A 25,303-nucleotide genomic window follows, 5' to 3' on the forward strand; every position below is an offset into this window, starting at 1 on the left:
CCAGGTTGTGTTGACATAGGGTGGGATCCAGCACGGATGTATCGACATTAGATTAATGATGCCCGTCTTACCAAGCACTTGGTTGATCCGGGTACCAGGTTGATCTGGGCACTTGATCGATCCGGGCACCAGGTTGATCTAGGTGCTGGTTTGATTAGGGAACTGGGCTAATTTGGGTACTAGGTTGATATCGGAATTGGGTTGATATGAGCAATGGGTTGATATGGGCATTGAGTTACTCTGAGCACTGGGTTGATCTGGGCACTGGGCTGATCTGGGGTCTTGGGTTGATCTTGGCACTGGATTGTCTTGGCACTGGGTTGTCTTAGCATTGGGTTAGTCTGGAAACCAGGATGATCTGAGCACTGTGTTGATCTGGGTACTGAGTTAGACTGGGAACCGGGATGATCTAAGCACTGTGTTGATCTGGTCACTGGGTTAGTCTGGGAACCGGGATGATCTGGGCACTGGGTAGATCTGCGTACTTGGTTAGTGTCAAAGAAACCTGAAGTACAATGTGTAGTGTCACAGTAATCTGACGTACGAAGAGTAGCGTCACAGTGACCTGACGAACCAATGACCTATCACACAACGTCAGGTGTCAGAGTGACCTGATGCACCCAGTGTAGCGTCACAGTTACCTGACAAATTGTCGTTTCACAATGACCTGACGTTCCAGGTGTTGCGTCACATTGACCTGACGTACCAAGTGTAGCGTCACAGTTACCTGACGTTCGAAGTGTAGCGTCACAGTGACCTGACGTACCAATGTAATGTCACAATGACCTGACGTACCAAGTGTATCGTCACAATGTCCTGACGTACTAAGTGTAACGTCACAGTGACCTGACGTACCAAGCGTAGTGTCACAATGACCTGACGTACCAAGCGTAGTGTCACAATGACCTGACGTACCAAGTGTAGTGTCACAATGACCTGACGTACCAAGTGTAGTGTCACAATGACCTGACGTACGAAGTGTAGTGTCACTATGACATGACGTACCAAGTGTAGCGTCACAGTGACCTGACGTTCCAAGTGTAGTGTCACAATGACCTGACGTACCAAGTGTAGTGTCACAATGACATGACGTACCAAGTGTAGTGTCACAATGACATGACGTACCAAGTGTAGCGTCACAGTGACCTGACGTACCATGTGTATCGTCACAATGGCCTTATGTACCAATGTAGTGTCACAATGACCTGACGTACCAAGTGTTGCGTCACAATGACCTAACGTACTAATTGTTGCGTCACAATGACCTGACGTACCAATTGTTGCGTCAAAATGACCTGACGTACCAAGTGTAGCGTCAAAGTGACCTCAAGTTCGAAGTGTAGCGTCACATATACCTGATGTACCAAGTGTTGCGTCAAAATAACCAGACGTACGAAGTGTAGCGTCACAGTTACCTGACGTACAGAGTGTAACATCAGAACGACCTGACGTGTCAAGTTGAGCGTCACAGAAATCTGACGTAACAGATGGAATAAGTTGTAACAGGTCCGGACTTGGGACAGTTCTAACAGGTTGAGTGTCCGACAAAGTAGAGTCTAGGGACTTTTGTAACAAGTAGCGTCATAGCAGTGAGTCTTCCACATTGGTGTGAACATCAGATGGTGTTTTATCAAGAAGTAGAAAGAGGGTTAATAATTAATCAATTTTAGTAATTATAGTTAATTTAAGTTCGTTCAAGGGAAATATTTTTATGATGTTTACAGTCCAGAGACTGATGTTTTAAGAAGAATTCACGATATTATTAGCTGGTGAGGTTAATGGTGACATATTGCAATGATTTCCTCGTGTTCTTCTGAGGGAAAAATCCACGGCAATCTCGTTTTCTTTGAGTTATCTTGTTAGTAGTAAATAAACAGGAAGAATATTTGTCAAATGTATTGAAAGTTAATAAATGGGGTTGTTTTTCCGATAAGTACCACCACCTGGAGTATTAAACTCTACCTCTATGATAACTTACAGGTACTACAACCTAGTGTATTATACGCTACCGCTATGATAGCCTTACAGGTACTAACTTCTGTATGGTGTATTATACACTACCTCTTTGATAACATTACAAGTACTACCACCTAGTGCATTATGCACTACCACTATGAAAAGCCATACAGGTTCCACCACCAGGTGTATTATTCTCTTTCACTATGATAACATTAGAGCTACTTCAACCTGTTGTATTATACAATTTCTCTATGATAATCTTAGAGGAACTACCACATGGTGTATTATATACTACCTCTATGATTTACTTACAGGTACTACTACATGGTGAATTATACACTACACCTGTATGAGAACAGATGAAGAACTGCAGGAATAAATTATCACGAAGACCTACAGCAGGTGATTGGGGGTCAACAGCTGCAGCAGGTGTCTGTGGGTCAACAGTGGCAGCAGGTGTCTGAGGGTCACCTGCTCCAGCAGGTGCCTGTGGGTCAACAGCTGCAGCAGGTGTCTGTGGGTCAACAGCTGCAGCAGGTGTCTGAGGGTCACCAGCTCCAGCAGGTGTCTGTGGGTCAACAGTTCCAGCAGGTGCCTGTGGGTCAACAGAGGCAGGTGTCTGAGGGTCAACAGCAGCAGCAGGTGTCTGAGGATCAACAGCGGCAGCAGGTGTCTGTGGGTCAACAGCTCCAGCAGGTGTCTGTGGGTCAACAGCAGCAGCAGGTGCCTGTGGGTCAAAAGCGGCAGCGGGTGTCTGAAGGTCGACAGCTCCAGCAGGTGTCTGTGGGTCAAAAGCGGCAGCGGGTGTCTGAGGGTCAACAGCGGCAGCAGGTGTCTGTGGGTCAACAGTGGCAGCAGGTGTCTGTAGGTCAACAGCGGCAGGTGTCTGTGGGTCAACAGCGGCAGCAGGTGTCTGTGGGTCAACAGCGGCAGGTGTCTGAGGGTCAACAGCGGCAGCAGGTGTCTGTGGGTCAACAGCGGCAGCAGGTGTCTGAGGGTCAACAGGGGCAGCAGGTGTCTGAGGGTCAACAGCGGCAGCAGGTGTCTGAGGGTCAACAGGGGCAGCAGGTGTCTGAGGGTCAACAGCGGCAGCAGGTGTCTGTGGGTCAACAGCGGCAGCGGGTGTCTGTGGGTCAACAGCGGCAGCAGGTGTCTGTGGGTCAACAGGGCAGCAGGTGTATGTGGGTCAACAGCGGCAGCGGGTGTCTGTGGGTCAACAGCGGCAGCAGGTGTCTGTGGGTCAACAGCGGCAGCAGGTGTCTGAGGGTCAACAGCGGCAGCAGGTGTTTGGGTCAACAGCGGCAGCAGGTGTCTGTGGGTCAACAGGGGCAGCAGGTGTATGTGGGTCAACAGCGGCAGCGGGTGTCTGTGGGTCAACAGCGGCAGCAGGTGTCTGTGGGTCAACAGCGGCAGCAGGTGGCGTCAGGTCAACATAGAACACAGAAGGTCATCCACAGCGAGACTCTTCATCTTACTCAAGAACAACTAAGAATCATCAATCATAAAATAAAAGCTAATCATGTAAGTAACGTCCTTTAGTTTGCACTTTCTGCCAGTAATGTAAGTAACGTAACAATGTGTGTGTACTTACTGAAGACAGTCATGTAAGTAACGCCATAATGTATGTACTTACAGCCAGTCATGTAAGTAACGTCACTACGTGTGCACTTACAAAAGCCATTCAAGTAAGTAGCATCATTCCGTGTGTACTTAGATCCATTCATGAAAGTAACTTCGCAATGTGTGTTTTTACTGTCGGTCATATAAGTAACGTTACTACTTGTGAACTTACAGAAGACAGTCATATAAGTAACGTCACTACGTGTGTACTTACAGTAAACACCGGGTTGTACAGTTACAGTACCGGGTTGAGAAGAATGTTATAATTGTTGTCCAGATTGTGAAGAATGATATAATTCAAGCAGGTAATGTTGACCAGACCACACACTAGAAGTTGAAGGGACGACGACGTTTCGGTCCGTTCTGGACCATTCTCAAGTCGATTGAGAATGGTCCAGGATGGACCGAAACGTCGTCGTCCCTTCAACTTCTAGTGTGTGGTCTGGTCAACATACTTCAGCCACGTTATTGTGACTCATCGCCTGCAAGCAGGTAATATTATAATCAAGCAGATAATTGTTGTCAGGTTGTGAATGATGCTAAAATAATTGTCATGTTGTGAATGATGTCATAATTGTTGTCCAGGTTTCAATGGATGTTATATTTCCCGTCCATGTTGTGAATGACTGTATTATTGTTGTCAAGGTTGTGAATGATGATATAATAATTGCCTGAACTTTGAGGATGTTATAATTGTTGTAAGGCTGTGAATTATGTTATAACTGGTGGTTCAGGTTATGAATTATATTTTTAATTTGTTGTCTAGGGTCTGAAACCTAGAATAATAGATATGCTAATTGTCAATGACATTAAAGATGGTTGTCCAGTTTGTGAATAATGTTATAATTATTGTCCAGGTTGTGAAGATCGACGCCTTTGAAGGAGCAGGCAAGACTACAACCCTGCGGAAGTTGTGCCAAGAGCGACCACACACAAGGTTTCTCCTGCTTGTCCCCACTAAGTCACTCGAAGAACAATGTTCACAAACATTCCCCATCAATGTTACGGTGAACACTGCTCAGTCTATGGCTTTAGCACAAATTGGAACAAAGTAAGTTGAGCATGCTGGTTACAATCATACTATTTGGCTATCCGGTGGCTACATTCACACTACAGGGTGCATGGTGGCTACAATCACACTACAGGGCTGCCTGGTTGCTACATTCACACTACAGGGCTGCCTGGTGGCTACAATCACACTACAGGGCTGTGTGGTGGCTACATTCACACTACAGGGTGCCTGGTGGCTACACTCACATTACAAGGCAGCCTGGTGGCTACACTCACACTACAGGGCTGCCTGGTGGCTACACTCACACTATAGGGGCTGCCCGATGGCTACACTCACACTATAGGGCTGCCTGGTGGCTACACTCACACTATAGGGCTCCCTGGTGGCTACACTCACACTATAGGGCTGCCTGGTGGCTACACTCTCACTACAGGGCTGCCTGGTGGCTACACTCACATTACAGGGCTGCCTGGTGGCTACACTCACACTACAGGGCTGCTGGTAGCTACTCTCACACTACAGGGCTGCCGGGTGGCTACACTCACATTACAGGGCTGCTTGGTGGTTACACTCACACTATTGGGCTGCCTGTTGGCTACACTCACATTACAGGGCTGCCTGGTGGCTACACTCACACTATAGGGCTGCCTGGTGGCTACACTCACATTACAGGGCTGCCTGGCGGCTACACGCAGACTATAGGGCTGCCTGGTGGCTACACGCAACCCGTTCTCGCAAATTTAATAAGTCAATATTGACTTATTAGTTGCGTGCATAGGTGACATACTAAACATAATAGTTTCCCTTGAAAAGCTTCATAGAAAACACCGACCTTACCTAACCTACTTAGTATTTTAAAATAAGCATCTTATAGCTTCGTAATTACAATTGTTACTTAACCTATTATAGGTATAGGTTAGGTAATAATTGTAATTACGAAGCAATAAGATGCTTATCTTAACATACTAAGTAGGTTAGGTAAGGTCGGTGTTTTCTATGAAGCTTTTCAAGGGAAACTATTGTTAAGTATGTCACCTATGCACATATTTAATAAGTCAATATTGACTTATTAAATTTGCGAGAACGGGTTGCTACACGCACAGTATTGGGCTGCCTGGTGGCTACACTTACACTATAGGGCAGCCTGGCGGCTACACCCACACTATAGGGCTGGCCTGGTGGCTACACGCACATTATAGGGCTGCCTGGTGGTTACACTCAGACTATAGTGCTGCCTGGTAGCTACACTCACACTATAGGGGCTGCCTGATAGCTACACTCACACTATAGGGCTGCCTGGTGGCTACACTCACACTATAGGGCTACCTGGTGGCTAAACTCCACACTATAGTGCTGCCTGTTGGCTACACTCTCACTGCAGGGCTGCCTGGTGGCTACACTCACATTACAGGGCTGTCTGGTGGCCACACTCACACTACAGGGCTGCCGGGTGGCTACACTCACATTACAGGACTGCCTGGTGGTTACACTCACACTATTGGGCTGCCTGGTGGCTACACTCACATTACATGGCTGCTTGGTTGCTGCACTCATACTATAGGGCTGCCTGGTGGCTACAACCCACACTATAGGGCTGCCTGGCGGCTACACTCACATTACAGGGCTGCCTGGTGGTTACACTCACACTATAGGGCTGCCTGGTGGTTACACTCACACTATAGGCTGCCTGGCGCTTCACTCACACTATAGGGCTGCCTGGTGGCTACACGCACACTAGAGCCTCAAACTAAAGCTCTGGTGCTGGTGTAAGATTATCTGAACCTAACACTTGGCAGTGCTGTTGTCGCGTGTTTTGATCTTAACTCCGTCTCTCTTCTTGGCCTTGGAATGTAATAGTCATATACGAACCTGACTGATCTACAGTTGATGGCGGTTGTACTAAAGCAACTTCCTGCTGTTCTCCAGGTTCATGAGGAAACTATTCGCCCGCACCAGTCTTCATCAATGTGATGGACAAAACAAATTTATCTTAATATTTCAAGAAATATGACATTACAGTGTTTGGATTAGGGATTTCAAAAGAGCAACAAATCTTTATGGTTGGTTTGGAAGAAATTATTATTCAATAATGTTTTGTTCTTTTGTTTTTCAGGTTTTCGTCAATTAATAAATTGGAGGACACATTTGGTCTGATTGATATATCTAAGTTCATCGACTTATGTAACCAGTCAAAAACCAGGTAAGACCAGCAAAGGCAATGAACAGTAGGATGTGTTGAAATATGGTCACTAAATTACTACATTATTTTCTCAATGTCTAATTTAAATGTCATCACAAACATTAGAGAATTGATGTGTGAAAGTCTGGTATAATATTATGTTTCATGTTGATCATTTAAGTCATTGGACACTTAACTCCCTTGGAATTAATTATCTGTATGTATGACAGCTATCTGTATAGCTTATGAGTGAAACACTGCCTCTCCTGTATGTATAGTAGCTGATTGTACAGCTTAATAGGGACACACGTACTGTTTGTCCTACATGAATGACAGCTGCTATTACAGCTTAATAGTGGCACACTGTATATCTTGCATATACAGCTTAACGATGTACTGCATGTATGACAGCTTCACAGTGACACACTGCATGTATGATAGCTGCTTGTACGGCTTAACAGTGACACACTGTATGTCCTGCTTGTATGACACCTGCTTGTACGGCTTAACAGTGACACACTGTATGTCCTGCACTTATGACACCTGCTTGTACGGCTTAGCAGTGATACACTGCATGTCGAGCATGTATGGCAGCTGCATGTACAGCTTAACAGTTATACACTGCATTTCCTGCATTTATGACATCTACTGTCATACATGCAGGGAATCACTGCATGTCCAGCATGTATGATACCTGCTTTTACGGCTTAACAGTGACACTGTATGTTCTGCATGAATAACAGCTGCTTGTACGGCTTAACTGTGATACACTGCATGTCCAGCATGTATGACAGCTGCTTGTACAGCTTAATAGTGACACACAACATGTATAGCTGGAAAAACCCTTTCCAGCTATACAACCGGTATAGCTGGAAAAACCAGCTATATAACCGGTATAGCTGGAAAACCCTTTAGGATTTGTCTTCGCTTGCTCTGCTATGCGAACTTCAAAGTTTCTTTTTGCTTTCTTTATCTCTTTTTTAGTATTTCTAACCAGTTGTACGAATTCCTGTTCTAAACTGACTTCCCAATTCTTAATCCTTTTTGTACCACGCTCTCTTTTTACCTATAAGGTTCCTCAGATCCTTTGTTATCTACTTTGGATTATTAGTATTCAATCTATTCAATTTATATGGTATACTACATTCCTGGGCTTTGCTTAGAATATTTTTAAATAGGTTATATAATTTGAATCCACATCGAAAACCCATTTACGTCACCTATCGCTGGGTTCACGTCTTGCTCCAAGACAGGCCCACACCCTATTCCCAAAACTTTCCAATCTATTTGACCCAAAAAATTTGTTAGGCTATTGAAATCAGCTTTTCGAAAGTGAGGCACTAACAGAATTTTCTCCTACAGATATATTCCATTCAATGCTAAACCTGATTTCTTCATGATCACTGTTCCCTAGCTCACTCCCTATTTCGATGTCCTTAATTTGTGTTTCCCTGTTAGTTTACACTAAATCTAATATATTATTTCCCCGCGTTGGTTCCTTAATGTGTTGCGCAAGAAGCAATCGTCAATTAATTCTAGAAAATCTTCTGCTTCATTATTCCCTGTTTTGTTTAACCAGTTTATTCCACTAAAATTAGAGTCACCCATGACATAAATACTGTTAGATATAGATGCTCTAGATATTTCATCCCATAGATGCTTTGCTTCCATTCTGTCTAAATTTGGTGGCCTATATATAACTCCTATTATAATATTATTTGCTTTTTCGTTTAATTCCATCCAAATAGTTTCTGTATGTGGCTCAGTTTTGAAAACTTTCTTTGAGACTACATTTCAAATTGTCCCTAACATATATGGCTACTCCCCTCCTCGTCTAATATATCTATCTGTGTGAAATAGTTTTAATACATTTATTTGATATTCACAATCTTTAGCACAAAACGTTCTATCCAAATATCATATCTGGGAATCTCCCACAACTAAAGTTCGCTTAGGTACTTCCTTTACTCTCTGAGGGGCCTGCGTTTCATTGCTTTCCCTTTCGCGTGATCTGCAGTCTCACCACAGCACTCGTCCTCCAATATGACAAATGAATTAGAAGTTCTTAGGGTGTCTGTAGCGGCTTTATCAAAGTCTTCTTCTTCCCCTGAACTTTACAACTTTCCAAGACGAGATCTTTTTACTACTGGTCTCCTTCGTTTCTTCTTGTTGTCGTTTCAGCTGTAGTACCTCCTCCCGTAAAGAGTCCAACTCTGTCTTCAGGGCTCCAACTAGAGTCATCAGGTCCCTCACTACAACTTCCATATTGCTATGATAATATAACTACACTTAGGAGCTCCGGCTAACACACCCTCTCACCCTTACACAACTAGTGTATTATACCACTAGGGTATAATACTATATATACCACTATACCACAAAACCAAGATAATACTAAACTCGTTTTTTAGACCACTAGGGTATTTCACCACTGGTTTATTACAAAAGTAGGTTTTAAACCCTAGGTTATTAAGCAAATAGATTATTACACCACTAGGGTATTACACCACAAGGTTACTACACCAGCAGGATTTTACACCAATAGATTATTACACCACTAGGTTGAACAAATCCATTCTGTTCGGGTGCAGGGGGGGGGGGGATTGTGTAAAAGCCTGGTTTGTGCCTCGGAAAGGCTACGGGATCCAGTAAGTTCAGTACAACTTCGGTTTCAACCCATTTTACCCTGTCGTAGCTCAGTCGATTAAGGCAGTGTCTGGATGCTCCCAGACGCAGGTTCGAATCCTCGTCACTGCCCTTGTGGATTTGTTCATTTGATGCATCACGTTAGTGTGATCTCTGTGTGTGACCACTAGGTTATTACTCTACATGATTCTTACACCACTAGGTTATTACTCTACATGGTTCTTACTCCACTAGGCTATTACTCTACATGGTTCTTACACCACTAGGCTATTACTCTACATGGTTCTTACACCACTAGGCTATTACTCTACATGGTTCTTACACCACTAAGCTATTACTCTACATGGTTCTTACACCACTAGGTTATTTCATCACTATGCTATTACACAACTAGCTTATTACGCCAATTGGTTATTATGCCACTAGGTTATTACACTTCCAGCTTACTACACCTCTTGGCTATTACACCACTAGGTTACTACTCAATTAGGTTATTGCACTTCGAGGTTAGTACATTAATAGGTTATTAATCCAATAGGTTATTACTACTCTAGGTTATTATACCACCAGCTTATTTCACTACTACTCCATTTGGTTATTACACCTCAAGGTTATTACTCCACTAAATTATTACAATACTAGATTATTTCACCACTAGGATATTACACCATTATGTTATTACTCCACAAGGTTATTACACTACTAGCTTATTACACCGCTTGGGTATTCTCCGCAAGGTTCTTTCACCACTAGGGTTATTACCCAACTAGTGCATTATACCACTAGGGAATTACAAAACCAAGTTAATACTAAACTCGGTTTTAAGACCACTAGGGTATTTCACCACTAGGTTATTACACCACAAGGTTGTCTCACTACTAGTATATTTCATTACTTGTTTATTACACAGCTAGGTTTTTAAAGCACTAGGATTTTATTTAAAATATTATAAATTATATATAACTATTAAGCCACTATATTATTACACCACTAGGTTATTACACAATTAGAATATTACATCACTAAATAATTTCACCACTAGGTTATTACACTACTAGATTATTACACCACTATGTTATTACACTACTAGAATATTACACATTAGGTTATTAAAAAAGATTATTACACATTAGGTTATTAAACTAGATTATTACACCTCTTTGTTATTACACAATTAGGTTAATATACCACTAGGGTAATACACTACTAGATTATTACACTACTAGAGTAATACACTAGATTATTGCACTACTAGAGGCTACACTCAGACTACAGGGCACCCTGGTGGCTACTCTTACTTCAAGGCTGCGTGTGGCAACATTCACACTAAAGGGTTCTTGGTGGCTACAGTCACGTTACAAGGCTCCCTTTTGGCTACACTCAACCTTCAAGGCTGCCTGGTCGGCTACGTTCACACTACAGGGTCTCCTTTGTGGCTACACTCACACTCCAGAGCTGCAACGTGGCTATACTCACACTACAGGGCTCCCTTGTGGCTACACTCTCACTCCAGAGCTGCCATTTGGCTACACTCACACTACAGGGGCTCCCTTGTGGCTACACTCACACTCCAGAGCTGCCTGATGGCTAAACACGCATTACAGGGCTGCGTGGTGGCCACACTCACACTACAGGTCTGCCTGGTACCTATACTCACACTACAGGTCTACCTGGTAGCTATATTCACACATCAAGGTTGCCTTGTGGCTATACACAAACTTCAGTGCTGTCCGGTGGCTACACTCATATTACAGGGCTCCCTGGTGGCTACACTCATATTACAGGGCTCCCTGGTGGCTACACTCACATTAAGGTGCTGCCCGGAGGCTATATTCACATTTCAGTGCTCCTTGTTTGCTGCACTCACATTATAAGGCTGCCTGTTGGCAACACTCACACCACAATGCTGCCTGTTGGCTTCACTCATACGTCAAGGCTACATTGTGACTACACTCACACTACAAGGTCGCCTGGTGGCTACAATCACACTACAGGGGCTGCCTGGTGGCTTCATTCACATTACAGGGCTGTCTAGTGGCTACACATTACAGCCCCGTTCCTGTGCTAGGTTAGTCCACTACGGGCTCACCATATCCCGTGCTACTTGGAACTTTTTGTTCCCTGCAGATGAATCTTAAACAATAACAACAGAGCCTACACTCACTATATAGAGCTGCCTGGTGACAACACTCAGACTTTTTTGCTGTTGTTGTTTTAGATTCAGCTTTTCAGAACTAGTACCAAGTAGCACGGGCTATGGTGAGCCCGTAGTGGACTTACCTGGCACAGGAGCGGGGCTGTAACCGCTTTCTTTCTTGCTGTCTGGTGTCCACATTCCCACTACAGGGCTGCTTGGTTGCTACACTCACTGTTACAGTCACTTAGGACCAGTAACCGGGTTCCTGATGGAAGAACCTCTTTCAGTGTATCCGACCCCAAGTCAGTAGTACGCTCTTAGGAATTGGTTATATTGTGCAATAGAGAAAAGGGGGATGAACAAAACACTATTTCCTTTACCAATATATTTACACTTTCACCAATAAAATATTTGAATAAATAGACTATTACTATACTTATTTACAATAGTGTCACTTGCACACACGACACACAAAACGCACACTATGCAGTATTCGTCAACCCCAGTGTTTCCACCACCTAGTACCTCGTCCACACGTACTGAGAAACATTAGCGAGTTCACCTTATACGTGGGCCAGTCCACCGACACAGTATCACGAGGTGCCTATTCTCCACTATCGCTCTCCAGCTACACACTGGCAGAGGACTTCTGCCACATGCTGCCCGGGGTCTCCAACAATCATATACAGGGATAGCTAACCCCTGGCAGAAGCCTAGCGACCAGCACGATAGCAGCCCTGTCTCTCTCTCTCTCCAAGTTCTCTCTTTCTCTTATCTCTCTCTCTCTCCAAGTTCTTCTCTCTTTCTCTTATCTCTCTCTCTCTCTCCAAGTTCTTCTCTCTTCTCTTATCTCTCTCTCTTTCTCTATCTCTCCAAGTTCTTCTTCTCTCTCTCTCTCTTTCTTTCTCTTTCTCTATCTCTCCAAGTTCTTCTCTCTCTCTCTCTCTCTCTCTCTCTCTCTCTCTCTCTCTCTCTCTCTCTCTCTCTCTCTCTCTCTCTCTCTCTCTCTCTCTCTCTCTCTCTCTCTCTCTCTCTCTCTCTCTCTCTCTCTCTCTCTCTCTCTCTCTCTCCCTTTCTCTCTCTCTCTCTCTCTCTCTCTCTCTCTCTCTCTCTCTCTCTCTCTCTCTCTCTCTCTCTCTCTCTCTCTCTCTCTCTCTCTCTCTCTCTCTCTCTCTGTCTCTCTCTCTCTCTCTCTCTCTCTCCCTCTAAGCTCTCTCTCTTCTATATCTCTCTCTTATCTGTCTGTCTCCATCTCTCTCTTTCTCTATTTTGCTGTATCTCTCTCTTCTCCCTCTCTTCATTTTTCTAAATGCAATAAAGATAATTTTTCCTAATAATTGCAATAAATAAAAATTAGAACTATCATTTTAAAAACTTCTGCTCCAAAACGTTATCGCATAACATTTAAAACATTTATTAAAACGTTATGACCTCATGTTTTATACGTGTACTTTTAAATTCTAAAAACATGTATATTAAATGTAATTTAAAACGTACCCAAAACAATGAAATGTCGTTTTAAGCACGTTTTGAAAACGGGAAAATGTTTAGTGGAACAAGGCTACCTATTGGATACAATCTCACTACAAAGTTTCCTGGTGGCTACACTGACACTTCAGGGCTGCCTGATGGCTAGACTCTCACTACAGGGCAGTTTGGTGGCTACATCCATACTTCAGGGCTGTCTGGAGGCTACAAGGTACACTACAGAACAGCTTCGTGGCTACACTCACACTACAGCCCAGCCTGGTGGCTACACTCACACTACAGGGTGGCCTGGTGACTACAGTCACACTACAAGGCTGCCTGGTGGCTACAAGAACACTACTGAGTTGCATGGGGTCTACAATCACACTACAGGGCAGCTTTATTACACATTACATGGCAGCTTGGTGGCTACATCCACACTACAAGACTGCCTGGATTGTACACTCACATTTCAGGGCGGCCTGGTGGTCATACTCACTCTGCATGGCAGACTGGTGGCTATAATCACATTTCAGGGCTGCCTGGTGGCTACACACACACTACAGGGCTGCCTGGTGGGTGCACTCACACTATAAGGGTGCCAGATAGTTACACTCACACTACAGGCTGCCTGCTTGTTTCAATCACAGTACTGAGATGACTGGTGGCTACACTTACTCTATAGGGCTGCCTGGTGGCTATAATCGCAGTACAGTAATAAATAACTTGTTTGCACTATTCCAATAACTTGTATACACTCTTCCAACAACTTGTGTACACTTCCAATAACTTGTGTACACATTCCAATATTTCCGTGGTGAACAGTTTCCGTGGTGTAGTGGTAAGACACTCGCCTGGCGTTCCGCGAGCGCTTTGTCATGGGTTCGTATCCTGGCCGGGGAGGTTTACTGGGCGCAATTCCTTAGCTGTAGCCTCTGTTTAACGCAACAGTAAAATGTGTACTTGATGAAAAAACGATTCTTCGCGGCAGGGGATCGTATTCCAGGGACCATAGGATTAAGGACTTGCCCGAAACGCTGCGCGTACTAGTGGCTGTACAAGAATGTAACAACTCTTGTATATATCTCAAAAAAAAAAAAAAAAATTTGTACACTCGCCAATAACGTTTGAAAATTTCCCAATAACGTTTGAATATTCCCCAATAACGTTTGAATATTCCCTAATAACGTTTGAATATTCGCCAATAACTTGTGTCACTATTACAATAACATGTGTACACTCTTTCAATATCTTGTGTGAACTCTTCATATAACTTTTGAATACTCTGCCAATAACTTGTGTACAATCTGTCAATAACTTGTGTAAACCCTAATAAGTGTTGTACACTTTTCCAACAACTTACAGCTCTAAGACTCTTGACTTGGTAAGAAGAACTATTGATTGCTTCATGAGTTCCTCGAACGAGTACATCACCCTGCAGCACGTGCCCAACGACACGCGCCATATTTGGGAAATTGAGACCCTGACGGACGAATGTCGATATAAGGTTAGTCCAATTTGTTGGTGTGTAATATAATGTGTAGGTTTGTCCATGTTAAGTGTTAGTAAAATATGTTGGTGAGTCTGTAATATAATGTAGGTTCAGTCCATGTGGAAGGTTAGTCTAATATGTCGTTGAATCTGTAATATAATGTGTAGGTTCCGTCATGTAAAGTGTTAATCCAATATGCTGGTGAGCCTATAATATAATGTCTAAGTTCAGTCCATGTAGATCGTAAGTCCAGTATATCGGTGAGTCTGTAAATTAATGTGTAGGTTCAATCCATGTAGATGGTTAGTCTAATATGTTGGTGAGTCTGCATTATAATGTGTAGGCTCAGCCCATGTTGAGTGTTAGTCCAATATATTGGTGAGTCTGTAAAATAATATGAAGGTTCAATCCATGTAGAGTGTTAGTCCAATATGTTGTTAAGTCTGTAGTATAATGTGTAGGTTCAGTTCCTGTTGAGTGTTAGTCCAATTTGTGATAAGTCCTTAATATAATGTGTAGGTTCAGTCCATGTTGAGTGTTAGTCTAATTTGTTGGTGGGTCTGTAAAATAATGTATAGGCTCAGTCCATGTGGATGGTTTGTCCAATATGTTGGTGAGTCTGTAATGTAATGTGTAGGTTCAGTCCATATTGAAGGATAGTCTAACGTGGTGTTGAGTCTGTAATAAGGTGTAGGTTCAGTCCATGTAGAAAGTTAGTCCAATATATTGTTGAGTCTGTAATATAATGTGTAGGTTCAGTTTAAGTAGAAGTTTAGTCCAATATGTTGGCGAGTCTGTAATATAAAGTGTAGGTTCAGTCCATGTAAATGGTTAATCCAAAATGTTGATGAGTCTGTAATATAATGTGAAGGTTCAGTCCATGTTGAGTGTTAGTCTAATATGTTGCTGAGTCTGTAATATATAGTGTGTAGGTTCAGTCCATGTTGAGGGTTAGTCCGATATGTTGGTGAGTTTGTAATATAAATACAGGTTCAGTACATGTTGAGGTTAGTCCAATATGTTGTTGTGCTGGTAAGTTAACGTGTTGGTCCAGTGCGTGTCAAGGCAAGATGTGTTGACACATTGTTGACGGGGTATCACCTCAAGAGGACTCCACTGACATTAGAGAAAGCAACTGTTTTTTTTTGCATTTAGTGCATTCAGGAAGTAGCAAAGAGACACAACGGTAGTACAAGTAATGCATCAATGTATACAGTAAAGACAACCTTGACAACTGCGAACTCATTGTTGATTTAATGAATAATATTATGTGACAAAGAAAAGATGAGGTTTTTTTCCTCAGATGGGGAGAAGGTATGAGTTGTAGCAGACATACGTGATGCTATGTTAGTCTGGATTAATCCCTTAAACGACGAAACGTTATGTATAAAGGTAACTCTCATCTCACTGTTTCACTGACCTACTAGACAAGTACAAAACAGAAATTGTGTTGGTAACTCCATTTGAGGTGAATGTTGAATATAATTCTCCACGTGAGGGAAATGTTGGCTGTAACTCTCCCAACTGAGTGAATTGTTGACTGTAACTCTCACCTTAAGGGAAAAGTTTGGCTATAACTTTCGACTTGAAGGGAATGTTGTTTATTCTACCACTTGAAAAGGAATGCGGACTATTGCTCTCCACTTGAATGCAATAATCATTGCAACTCTTGTTCCCTTTTTGCAATCACTAAAATGGAATCCCAATACCAAGATAAAGGACACCAAACTCCCCACTGGTCTCCCAAGCATTGTGGAATAGAGTGGAGAGTCTCATGTCGTCCGTCTATCGGCCTGCCGTATCACCTGTCGTGAATCCATTGATCTGAACACCAGCAACTTGAAGTAAATGTGGAACAGGAACACACTCCGGCTGAGTAAGGGTCCTCGGTGCTGTGGTTCTCACCAACACTACAGAACATGGCAGGTCGTCGGGTGCAACGAGAGCAAAGTTGGTTGCAATTTTCAATCTGAGAAGATCATTGGCTTTAGCTCTGCTTATAGGAAATGTTGGCTGTATTTCCCGACTTAGAGGGAATATCTGCTGTATTTCTCCACATGAGGGGAATGATTGCTGTATTTATCCACTTCAGGGGAATGTTGGCTGCAACTGGCCACTTGAGGGAAATGTTTGCTGTATTTATGCACTTGAGGGGAATGTTTGGTGTATTTTTTCACTTGTCACTTGAAGGAAATATTGGCTGCAACTCTCTACATGAGGAGTGAATGTGGTCTGTAAACATCACTTAAAGTGAATGTAGTCTGTAGCTCCTCATATAAAAGGCATGCTGGCTGCAACTTACTGGGAATGTGGTTTGGAGCTCGTTACTTAAGAGGAATCTTGGCTGCATCTTTCCACATGAGAGGAATACTGGCTACAACTTTCCACTGGAGGGGAACTTTTCACTTACCCGGAATCACTGGTGATGTACACTTACCCTAGGATGCTAGATGAGCATATTTTCCTTTGGGCGCTAAGAGGGCATATTTTCCCTAAGTAACAAAGTAGCATACTTTCCCTTGAGTGCCAAATGAGTATATTTCCCTTAAGCGCTAGGGAAGCATACATCCCTAGAGGTACATACTTCCCTTAGAGAATCATGTTTCTCTTAACTAATTTAATTTAAGTTAATTAATATAACACTTTCAGCCTCCCGGCGAACAAGGAAAAACTAAGCGCAAAGTGCTCTTGGCGTTTCGGGGGATCCAGCGGAAACACTGAAAAGTGTATACTCTTTTCACTGTTCTGATCTTAATTTTTGATGTACACATTTCATTTTTGTACCAATGTGTTCGCAATAGAATGTTCTAGAAAAACATATGTATAAAATGTCATCAAACTGTGATTTAAACCACTACCAATAAAGAAACTACGTCGATCACTAGCCCAAACAGCGACGAGATGTTTCCATTCTTTTCAGGGTTGTCAACTCCACACTTGTCCTACAGCGTTAAATTTAGTATCTTTGAAAACGCAATAAAATTCCCTACACGAACATATGCATATAAATGAAGAATGAGGACCGCCAGCCCACCCGCAAGAGTGTGGGAAGTGGGCGAAGTGTTATCTGTTACCTCACATCGGCGATCTACAATAGCCTTACCACGATACAACACTGCCGTTCTCCCAAATAGGCTATGTGGCTACTAAAGAAAACGTAAATTTTATGGCAAACATGTTCATACTATCCCCAAGTCGATCAGATAAGATTTGAATTTTATAGAAATATTTGTTCGTCGGACATAAAAATATGTCCAACAATACAATATGGGCAACTTAAAGTGGACCCCGTCGGACACGCTCTTGTGTCCACGTGGGAGGAAAGTTTAATCACTAGATGATCATACTGCCCTCATGCGCTAGAGGAGAATATTTTCCTGTATCTTCACATATAGATGCAAGGTCAAGTGCAGAACTATTGCATTATGTTCCGCTGTAGTTACAGTGACGATAACTGATCTGCGATGTACTTTGTGTTTATATTTGAATTTTGTATTGTCAGGTCCTGTCACTTGCCGAGTCAGTGTGGATGGAGATGAACAGGTGCTGGGAGAGGCAGCAAATTTCCATGACACAGGTGAGTGAGTTATGAACAGTGTTGTAACAAGTGCTCGGCCAGGCTGCAGGTGTCCATGACACAGGTGTGTTATTGACAGTGTTGTAATCCACTTTCTTGAAATTTCTTTAGCAGTCTCCGTGGTGTAGTGGTAAGACACTCGCCTGGCGTTCCGCGAGCGCTATGTCATGGGTTCGTATCCTGGCCGGGGAGGATTTACTGGGCGCAATTCCTTAACTGTAGCCTCTGTTTAACGCAACAGTAAATGTGTACTTGGATGAAAAAACGATTCTTCGCGGCAGGGGATCGTATTCCAGGGACCATAGGATTAAGGACTTGCCCGAAACGCTACGCATACTAGTGGCTGTACAAGAATGTAACAACTCTTGTATATATCTCAAAAAAAAAAAAATGGGAAATCAGCAGCCAGGAGAGGTGTACTGGAAAACTGGGAAACTTTGTGACATTTTCCAATTTAATAACACTGATGGATCGCATACTTCCCATTGTTACCCAACTGACAGATGGTATGTTTTCCATTTATATAAATGTTGTGGTGCGAGCACGTGTGACGGCTGTGTGTTGTCAACAGGACGGACTGGTGAAGGCCTGGCAGCTAACGAAGCCTCGTATCCAGGGGTATGACGTGTTGCTGGTCGACGGAGCAGAGGACATCAATGATGCCGTCTTGGATATCCTCCTCAACCAACACTGTGCGAAGGTCAGTAGGGAAGAACGGAGAGGAAGAGCAGCAGGGGAGAGACGGAGAGGTAGAGCCACAAGGGAGAGAACGGAGAGGGTAGAGCAGCAGGGGAGAGAACGGAGAGGGTAGAGCAGCAGGGGAGAGAACGGAGAGGGTAGAGCAGCAAGGGAGAGAACGGATAGGGGAGAGAACGGATAGGGTAGAGCAGCAGGGGAGAGAACGGATAGGGTAGAGCAGCAGGGAAGAGAACGGAGAGGGTAGAGCAGAAGGGGAGAGAAAGGAGAGGGTAGAACAGCAGGCGAGAGAACGGAGAGGGGTAGAGCAGCAGGGGAGAGAACGGAGAGGGTAGAGCAGCAGGGGAGAGAACGGAGAGGGTAGAGCAGCAGGCGAGAGAACGGAGAGGGGTAGAGCAGCAGGGGGGAGAGAATGGAGAGGGTAGAGCAGCAGAGGGAGAGAACGGAGAGGGTAGAGCAGCAGGGGGAGAACGGAGAGGGTAGAGCAGCAAAAAGGGAGAGAACGGAGAGGGTAGAGCAGCGGGTGGAGAACGGAGAGGGTAGAGCAGCAGTGGGAGAGAACGGAGAGGGTAGAGCAGCAGCAGGGAGAGAACGGAGAGGGTAGAGCAGCAGAAAGGGAGAGAACTGAGAGGGTAGAGCAGCGCGTGGAGAACGGAGAGGGTAGAGCAGCAGTGGGAGAGAACGGAGAGGGTAGAGCAGCAAGCGAGAGAACGGAGATGGTAGAGCAGCAGGCGAGAGAACAGAGAGGGTAGAGCAGCAGGGGGGAGAGAACAGAGAGGGTAGAGCAGCAGGCGAGAGAACGGAGAGGGTAGAGCAGCAGACGAGAGAACGGAGAGGGTAGAGCAGCAGGGAGAGATCTAAGAGGGTCGAGCATCATGGGAGAGAACAGTGAATAGCGGCAGGAGAGATAAGGGAGAGGGAAGAACAGCAGGGAAGACAAGGGAATGGGTAGAGCAGCTGGGGAGAGAAGGGAGATGCGAGTGAGGGACCTGGTGAGAAAAGAGAGAATGGAAGAGGACTGGAGGAGAGAGGAGGGATGCGGGTGAGAGTGAAAGAAGGATGGCAGACAAGTCAGGGGTCAGGGCATTGGACGACGACGCTGTAGAGAGAAGGAAAACAGCTGGAGAACTGCTGAGGAGGGTGGACAGAGGGCAGGCGAGTTATATTTAGATCGGAGAGATTGTCGAGTGAGAGGTCTGAGGAGGCATGCCGGAGAGGAGACATGATGCTGGCTTCCAATTTTCATACACTTTCTAACACCCTCTTTCGTGACGCTGGCTGCCCACTACCCTAAACTCTCCTACGTGATGCTAACTCCCCATTACCCTAAACTCTCCTACGTGATGCTGGCTGCCTACTACCCTACACTCCCCTACCTGATGCTGCCTGCCACTACCCTACACTCTCCTACGTGATGCTGGCTGCCCAGTGCCCTATAATCTCCTACGTGATGCTGGCTGCCCAGTGCCCTACATTCTCCTACGTGATGCTAGCTGCCCACTATCCTACATTCTCACACAGCACCCTCTACGTGGTGCTGGCTGTCATCTATTATAAACTCCTTCACCCTTCCATTATATTGTGCTGGCTTTCATCTACCCTATACTCCGTTACTCTTCCGTTGTGTTGTGCTGGTTTCATCTACCCTATACTCCGTCACCCTTCCTTTATGTTGTGCTGGCTTTCATCTACCCTATACTCCGTCACCCTTCCTTTACGTGGTGCTGGCTGTCATCTATTGTATACTCCTTAGCCCTTGTATTAGATGGTGCTGGCTGTCATCTGCCTTATAATCAGTCGCCCATCCTTTACATGGTGCTGGCTGTCATCTACTCTATACTTCACGAATATTAAATTCTGTGATGTTGCCTGTCATCTACTCTATACTCCGTCACCCAACGTTGATGGGGTGCTAGCAATCATCTACTTTCTTTACTTCTTTACGTCACCCTTCTTTTATGGTGTGCTGGATGTCATCTACTGTATACTCCTTAACCCTTTTATTTGGTGGTGCTGACTGTCATCTACCCTGTACTCCGTCACCCTTCCTTGACGTATTGCTAACTGTCATCTATGCTATACTCCATTACCCTTCCTTGACGTGGTGCTTGCTGTCATCAACATTATATTCCGTCACCCTTCCAACATGGTGCTGGCTGTCACCTATCCAACACACCGTCACCCTTCCTTGACGTGGCGATGGCAGTCTTCTACCCTATACTCCTTTAAACTTCCATAACGTGGTGCTGGCTAACATTTACCCAATGCTCCGTTGCCCTTTCTTGACGTGGTGCTGCCTGTCATCTATCCTATAATCCGCCACCCTTCCTTGACATGTTGCAGGCTGTCGTCAACCTTACACTTAGTCACCCTTCGTTTAAGTGGTGTTGGCTGTCATGTACCTTATACTCCGTTACCCTTCCTTTACGTTGTGGTAGCTATCATTTACCCTATACTCCATCATTATTCCTTTACATGGTTTTGGCTGACATCTACCCTATACTCCATCACCCTTCCTTTCTGTGGTGCATGCTGTCATCTACCCTATACTCTGCCACTCTTCCTTGACGTGGTGTTGGTAATCATCTCCCCTGTTCTCCGGCACCCTTCCTTTACGTTGAGCTCCTGTCATTTAACATATGCTCTGTCACCTTTCCTTGATGTGGTGCCGGCTGTCATCTAACCTTTTCACCGTCATCCTTCCTTTAACCGGTGCTGGATGTCATCTACCCTGTAAGCTATCACCCTTGAAGTGGTGCTGACTGTCAATCTACCCTATTCTTCATAACCCTTCCTTTATGTGGTGTAGGATCTCATCTTCCCTATACTCCGTCACCCTTCCTTGAAGTGGAGCTGTCTGTCATCTACTTTATAATCCATCACCCTTCCATGTCGTGGTGCTGGCTGTCGACTACCATACACTCTGTCACCCTTCGTTTACGCTGTGCTGGCTGTCATTTACCCTACACTCCATCACCTTTGCATGACGTGGTGTTGGCTGTCATCTACTCTTTACTCCGTCACCCTTCCATGATGTGGTGCTGGCTGTCATATACCCTATTCTCCATGACCCTTCCTTGCCTTAGTGTCGGCTGCCAACTACCCTATTCTATGTCACCCTTCCTTTAGGCGGTGCTTCCTGTCATCTACCATATACTCTGTCACCTTTCCTTTATGTGGTGCTGACTGTCAACTACCCTATACACCGTCACCCTTTCTTGAAGTGGTGCAGACTATTATCTACCCTAAAATACGTAACCCTTCCTTTATGTGGTGTTTGCTCTAATCCACCCAATACTCTATCACCCTTCCTTAACGGGTGCTGGTTGTATTCTACCCTATACTCCGCCACCCTTCCTTGTCGTGGAGCTGGCTGTCATCTACCCTATACTCCATCACCCTTCTATGATGTGGTGCTGGCTGTCATCTACCCTATACTCCATCACCCTTCTATGATATGGTGCTGGCTGTCATCTACCCTATACTCCATCACCCTTCTATGACGCGGTGCTGGCTGTCATCTGCCCTATGCTCCGTCACCCTTCTATGATGTGGTGCTGGCTGTCATCAACCCTATACTCCGTCACCCTTCATTTACTTGGTACTGGGTGATATTTCATATATATCTATTGTGCGCAGATTTTCATCTGGTGACAGTTGTCATTGAATTGTGTTGTTGTTTATGTTTCAGGTGTTTGTGGGAGACTCTTGCCAACAGCTGCGCTTCTTCGGAGGGACAGTCAGCGCCCTGGATAAGGTGACAGCCACTCACAAGTTTTCCCTCAGCCAGTCCTTCAGGTTCGGACCGGAGGTGTCATATGTAGCACAATGTGCTCTGGAGGCTCGCCTATTGGTTCCCCACCGGACTGTCGTCGGAGCAAGAAAAAAAGACTCATTTGTCCATGCTCCAGATCCTAAACTTTTTGACCCAAGCTCAAAACTCAAAAGGGCTTATATAGCTATGACAAATACGGAACTTTATAGAATAGCCACGAAGATGTGTGAGGATAAAGAGTACACTGCAGCATCCATGACATTTGCTGGTGGATTGAGTAAGTATGGATATGACGATGTTATGGACATATTTAATTTAAATCAAATTCAGGAGGGTCTTGCCACAAGAGAATCAGCAAATATTCAGAATCCATTAGTGGCCAAGTTCGAAACCATAGCCGACCTTACGAACTTTGCTAAAACGTGTGAAGACCGGGAGCTACTTTCCAAAATTAATATGTTCCATTACAGTGGGAGTAGGACACCCTATCACGTGACTCTGCTTACTCAGAGGTGCAACACAGAGGCATCCGAGGCAGATATATGCTTCAGTACCGTTCACATGGCCAAAGGACTTGACTGGGACTGGGTTATATTGACAGATGGCATTATTAACCTATTATTCAACTTACATGACTTATATGCATATAATGATGAAATGTCGAGGCAGGCGTATGTGTCCTCGACACGAGCCAAGAAGTTCTTAACCATCAACAATGCGGTTCTCTATGCCCTCCTTTCCGCCCATGACGAGCTGGACGTGTTAGTAGCGAGGAAGAGCGTCCAGGAGAGCGTTGTGTGTCTGTGGTGCCACGCCCCCGTCACCCCCTCGCCCTCCCCGCTCATAATTAAGGTACCCTCGCAATCACTTTTTTAATAAACTCTTGTCATGATTTTTGTTCAAAGGTATTATATATATTAAGTGGTAATTTTGTGTAATATATAATTGCCGGACTTGAAAATAGTAATGATACATGATATATTATATTTCTTATATAGGAGAAAGATGTCACATAATCTTGAATATACTTAATTTTGTATATAATTTTTAGGCACTGTCATACTACATATCTGATAAAGGTTACCGGTTTCCCGGAGGATATATGAGCGACGGGTGTGCAACAAACGCAGTAGTCACAAGCCTCACCAGGTGAGAAACAATTTGTTAGTGGTGCTGTGAGTTGTTAGTGGTGCTGTGAGTTGTTAGTGGTGCTGTGAGATGTTAGTGGTGCTGTGAGTTGTTAGTGGTGCTGTGAGTTGTTAGTGGTGCTGTGATTTGTTAGTGGTGCTGTGAGTTGTTAGTGGTGCTGTGAGATGTTAGTGGTGCTGTGAGTTGTTAGTGGTGCTGTGAGTTGTTAGTGGTGCTGTGAGATGTTAGAGGTGCTGTGAGTTGTTAGTGGTGCTGTGAGATGTTAGTGGTGCTGTGAGTTGTTAGTGGTGCTGTGAGTTGTTAGTGGTGCTGTGAGTTGTTAGTGGTGCTGTGAGTTGCTAGTGGTGCTGTGAGATGTTAGTGGTGCAGTGAGTTTTAAGTGATGTTGTGAGTTGATAGTGGTGTTTTGAGTTGTTAGTGGGACATTATGTTGTTAATTGTACATAACGTTGTTAGTGGTGCATCAAGTTGTTAGGTGGTGCTGTGAGTTGTTAGTGCTGCATCAAGTTGTTAGTGGTGCTGTGAGTTGTTAGTGGTGCTGTGAGTTGTTAGTGGTGCTGTGAGTTGTTAGTGGTGCTGTGAGTTGTTACTGGTGCTGTGAGATGTTAGTGGTGCTGTGAGTTGTTAGTGGTGCTGTGAGTTGTTAGTGGTGCTGTGAGTTGTTAGTGGTGCTGTGAGTTGTTAGTGGTGCTGTGAGTTGTTAGTGGTGCTGTGAGTTGTTAGTGGTGCTGTGAGTTGTTAGTGGTGCGGCGAGTTGTTAGTGGTGCTGTGAGTTGTTAGTGGTGCTGTGAGATGTTAGTGGTGCTGTGAGTTGTTAGTGGTGCTGTGAGATGTTAGTGGTGCTGTGAGTTGTTAGTGGTGCTGTGAGTTGTTAGTGGTGCTGTGAGTTGCTAGTGGTGCTGTGAGATGTTAGTGGTGCTGTGAGTTTTAAGTGATGTTGTGAGTTGATAGTGGTGTTTTGAGTTGTTACTTGGGCATCAAGTTGTTAGTTGTACTGTGAGTTAGTGAGGCTGTGGGTTGTTGGTGGTGCTCTGAGTTGTTAATGGTGTGTGAGTTGTTAGCGGTGCATCAACTAACAAAGCATTAATATTAATGTTTTAATTACCTTTATTCTTCTATTGAAATTCATATATTTTTCTTCATGAATAATATTGTTTCAGAATCACTGGAATAGAAGGTGCTGAAATGCAAATCTTTGCTCGAGCCTCCCGCTTAAGGTTGATCACTGGGAAGCAGCACGAATCAACCCTCTACAACGAGAACGCAATGAGATGGGTAATTATTTTGTTACAAAGGTCTGCAGACTAATAGCAGACATTTAAAGCTCAGTTGAATATTTCCTGACCTAAATAGCTCATTAGACTGAAATCTATTGTTCAAAGCTTTGGTGCCTAACCCATGATCTTTCAAGATTAGTAGACAAACACCTTATTTTCAAAGCACATTACACTACTAAATGACCGTCAAAGTTCAGTAAACTAATACCTGACCTTCAAAGCAAAGTAAACTAGTGCCTGACCTTCAAAGCTCAGTAAACTAATACCTGACCTTCAAAGCTCAGTAGACTAATAAACAACCTTCAAAATCAGAAGAT

The 25,303-nt window shown here is 44.2% G+C and overlaps 1 protein-coding gene across 1 annotated transcript; it reads left to right on the forward strand.

The window, feature by feature from the left end:
* Positions 1–2,646: 2,646 nt before the first annotated feature.
* On the forward strand, positions 2,647–24,984 carry LOC123751581 (F-box DNA helicase 1; the record flags this gene model as incomplete). The annotated part of the gene is made up of 10 exons (XM_069320989.1): positions 2,647–2,796; positions 3,313–3,480; positions 4,437–4,630; positions 6,705–6,791; positions 14,386–14,527; positions 18,015–18,089; positions 18,661–18,789; positions 22,477–23,412; positions 23,612–23,709; positions 24,870–24,984. Coding segments are annotated over 10 exons (2,094 nt in total), but the record flags the coding sequence as incomplete, so codon positions are not given.
* Between the last annotated feature and the right edge of the window lie 319 nt (positions 24,985–25,303).

Source organism: Procambarus clarkii, unplaced genomic scaffold (genome assembly GCF_040958095.1).
Source record: "Procambarus clarkii isolate CNS0578487 unplaced genomic scaffold, FALCON_Pclarkii_2.0 HiC_scaffold_1219, whole genome shotgun sequence".
Lineage (NCBI taxonomy): Eukaryota > Metazoa > Arthropoda > Malacostraca > Decapoda > Cambaridae > Procambarus > Procambarus clarkii.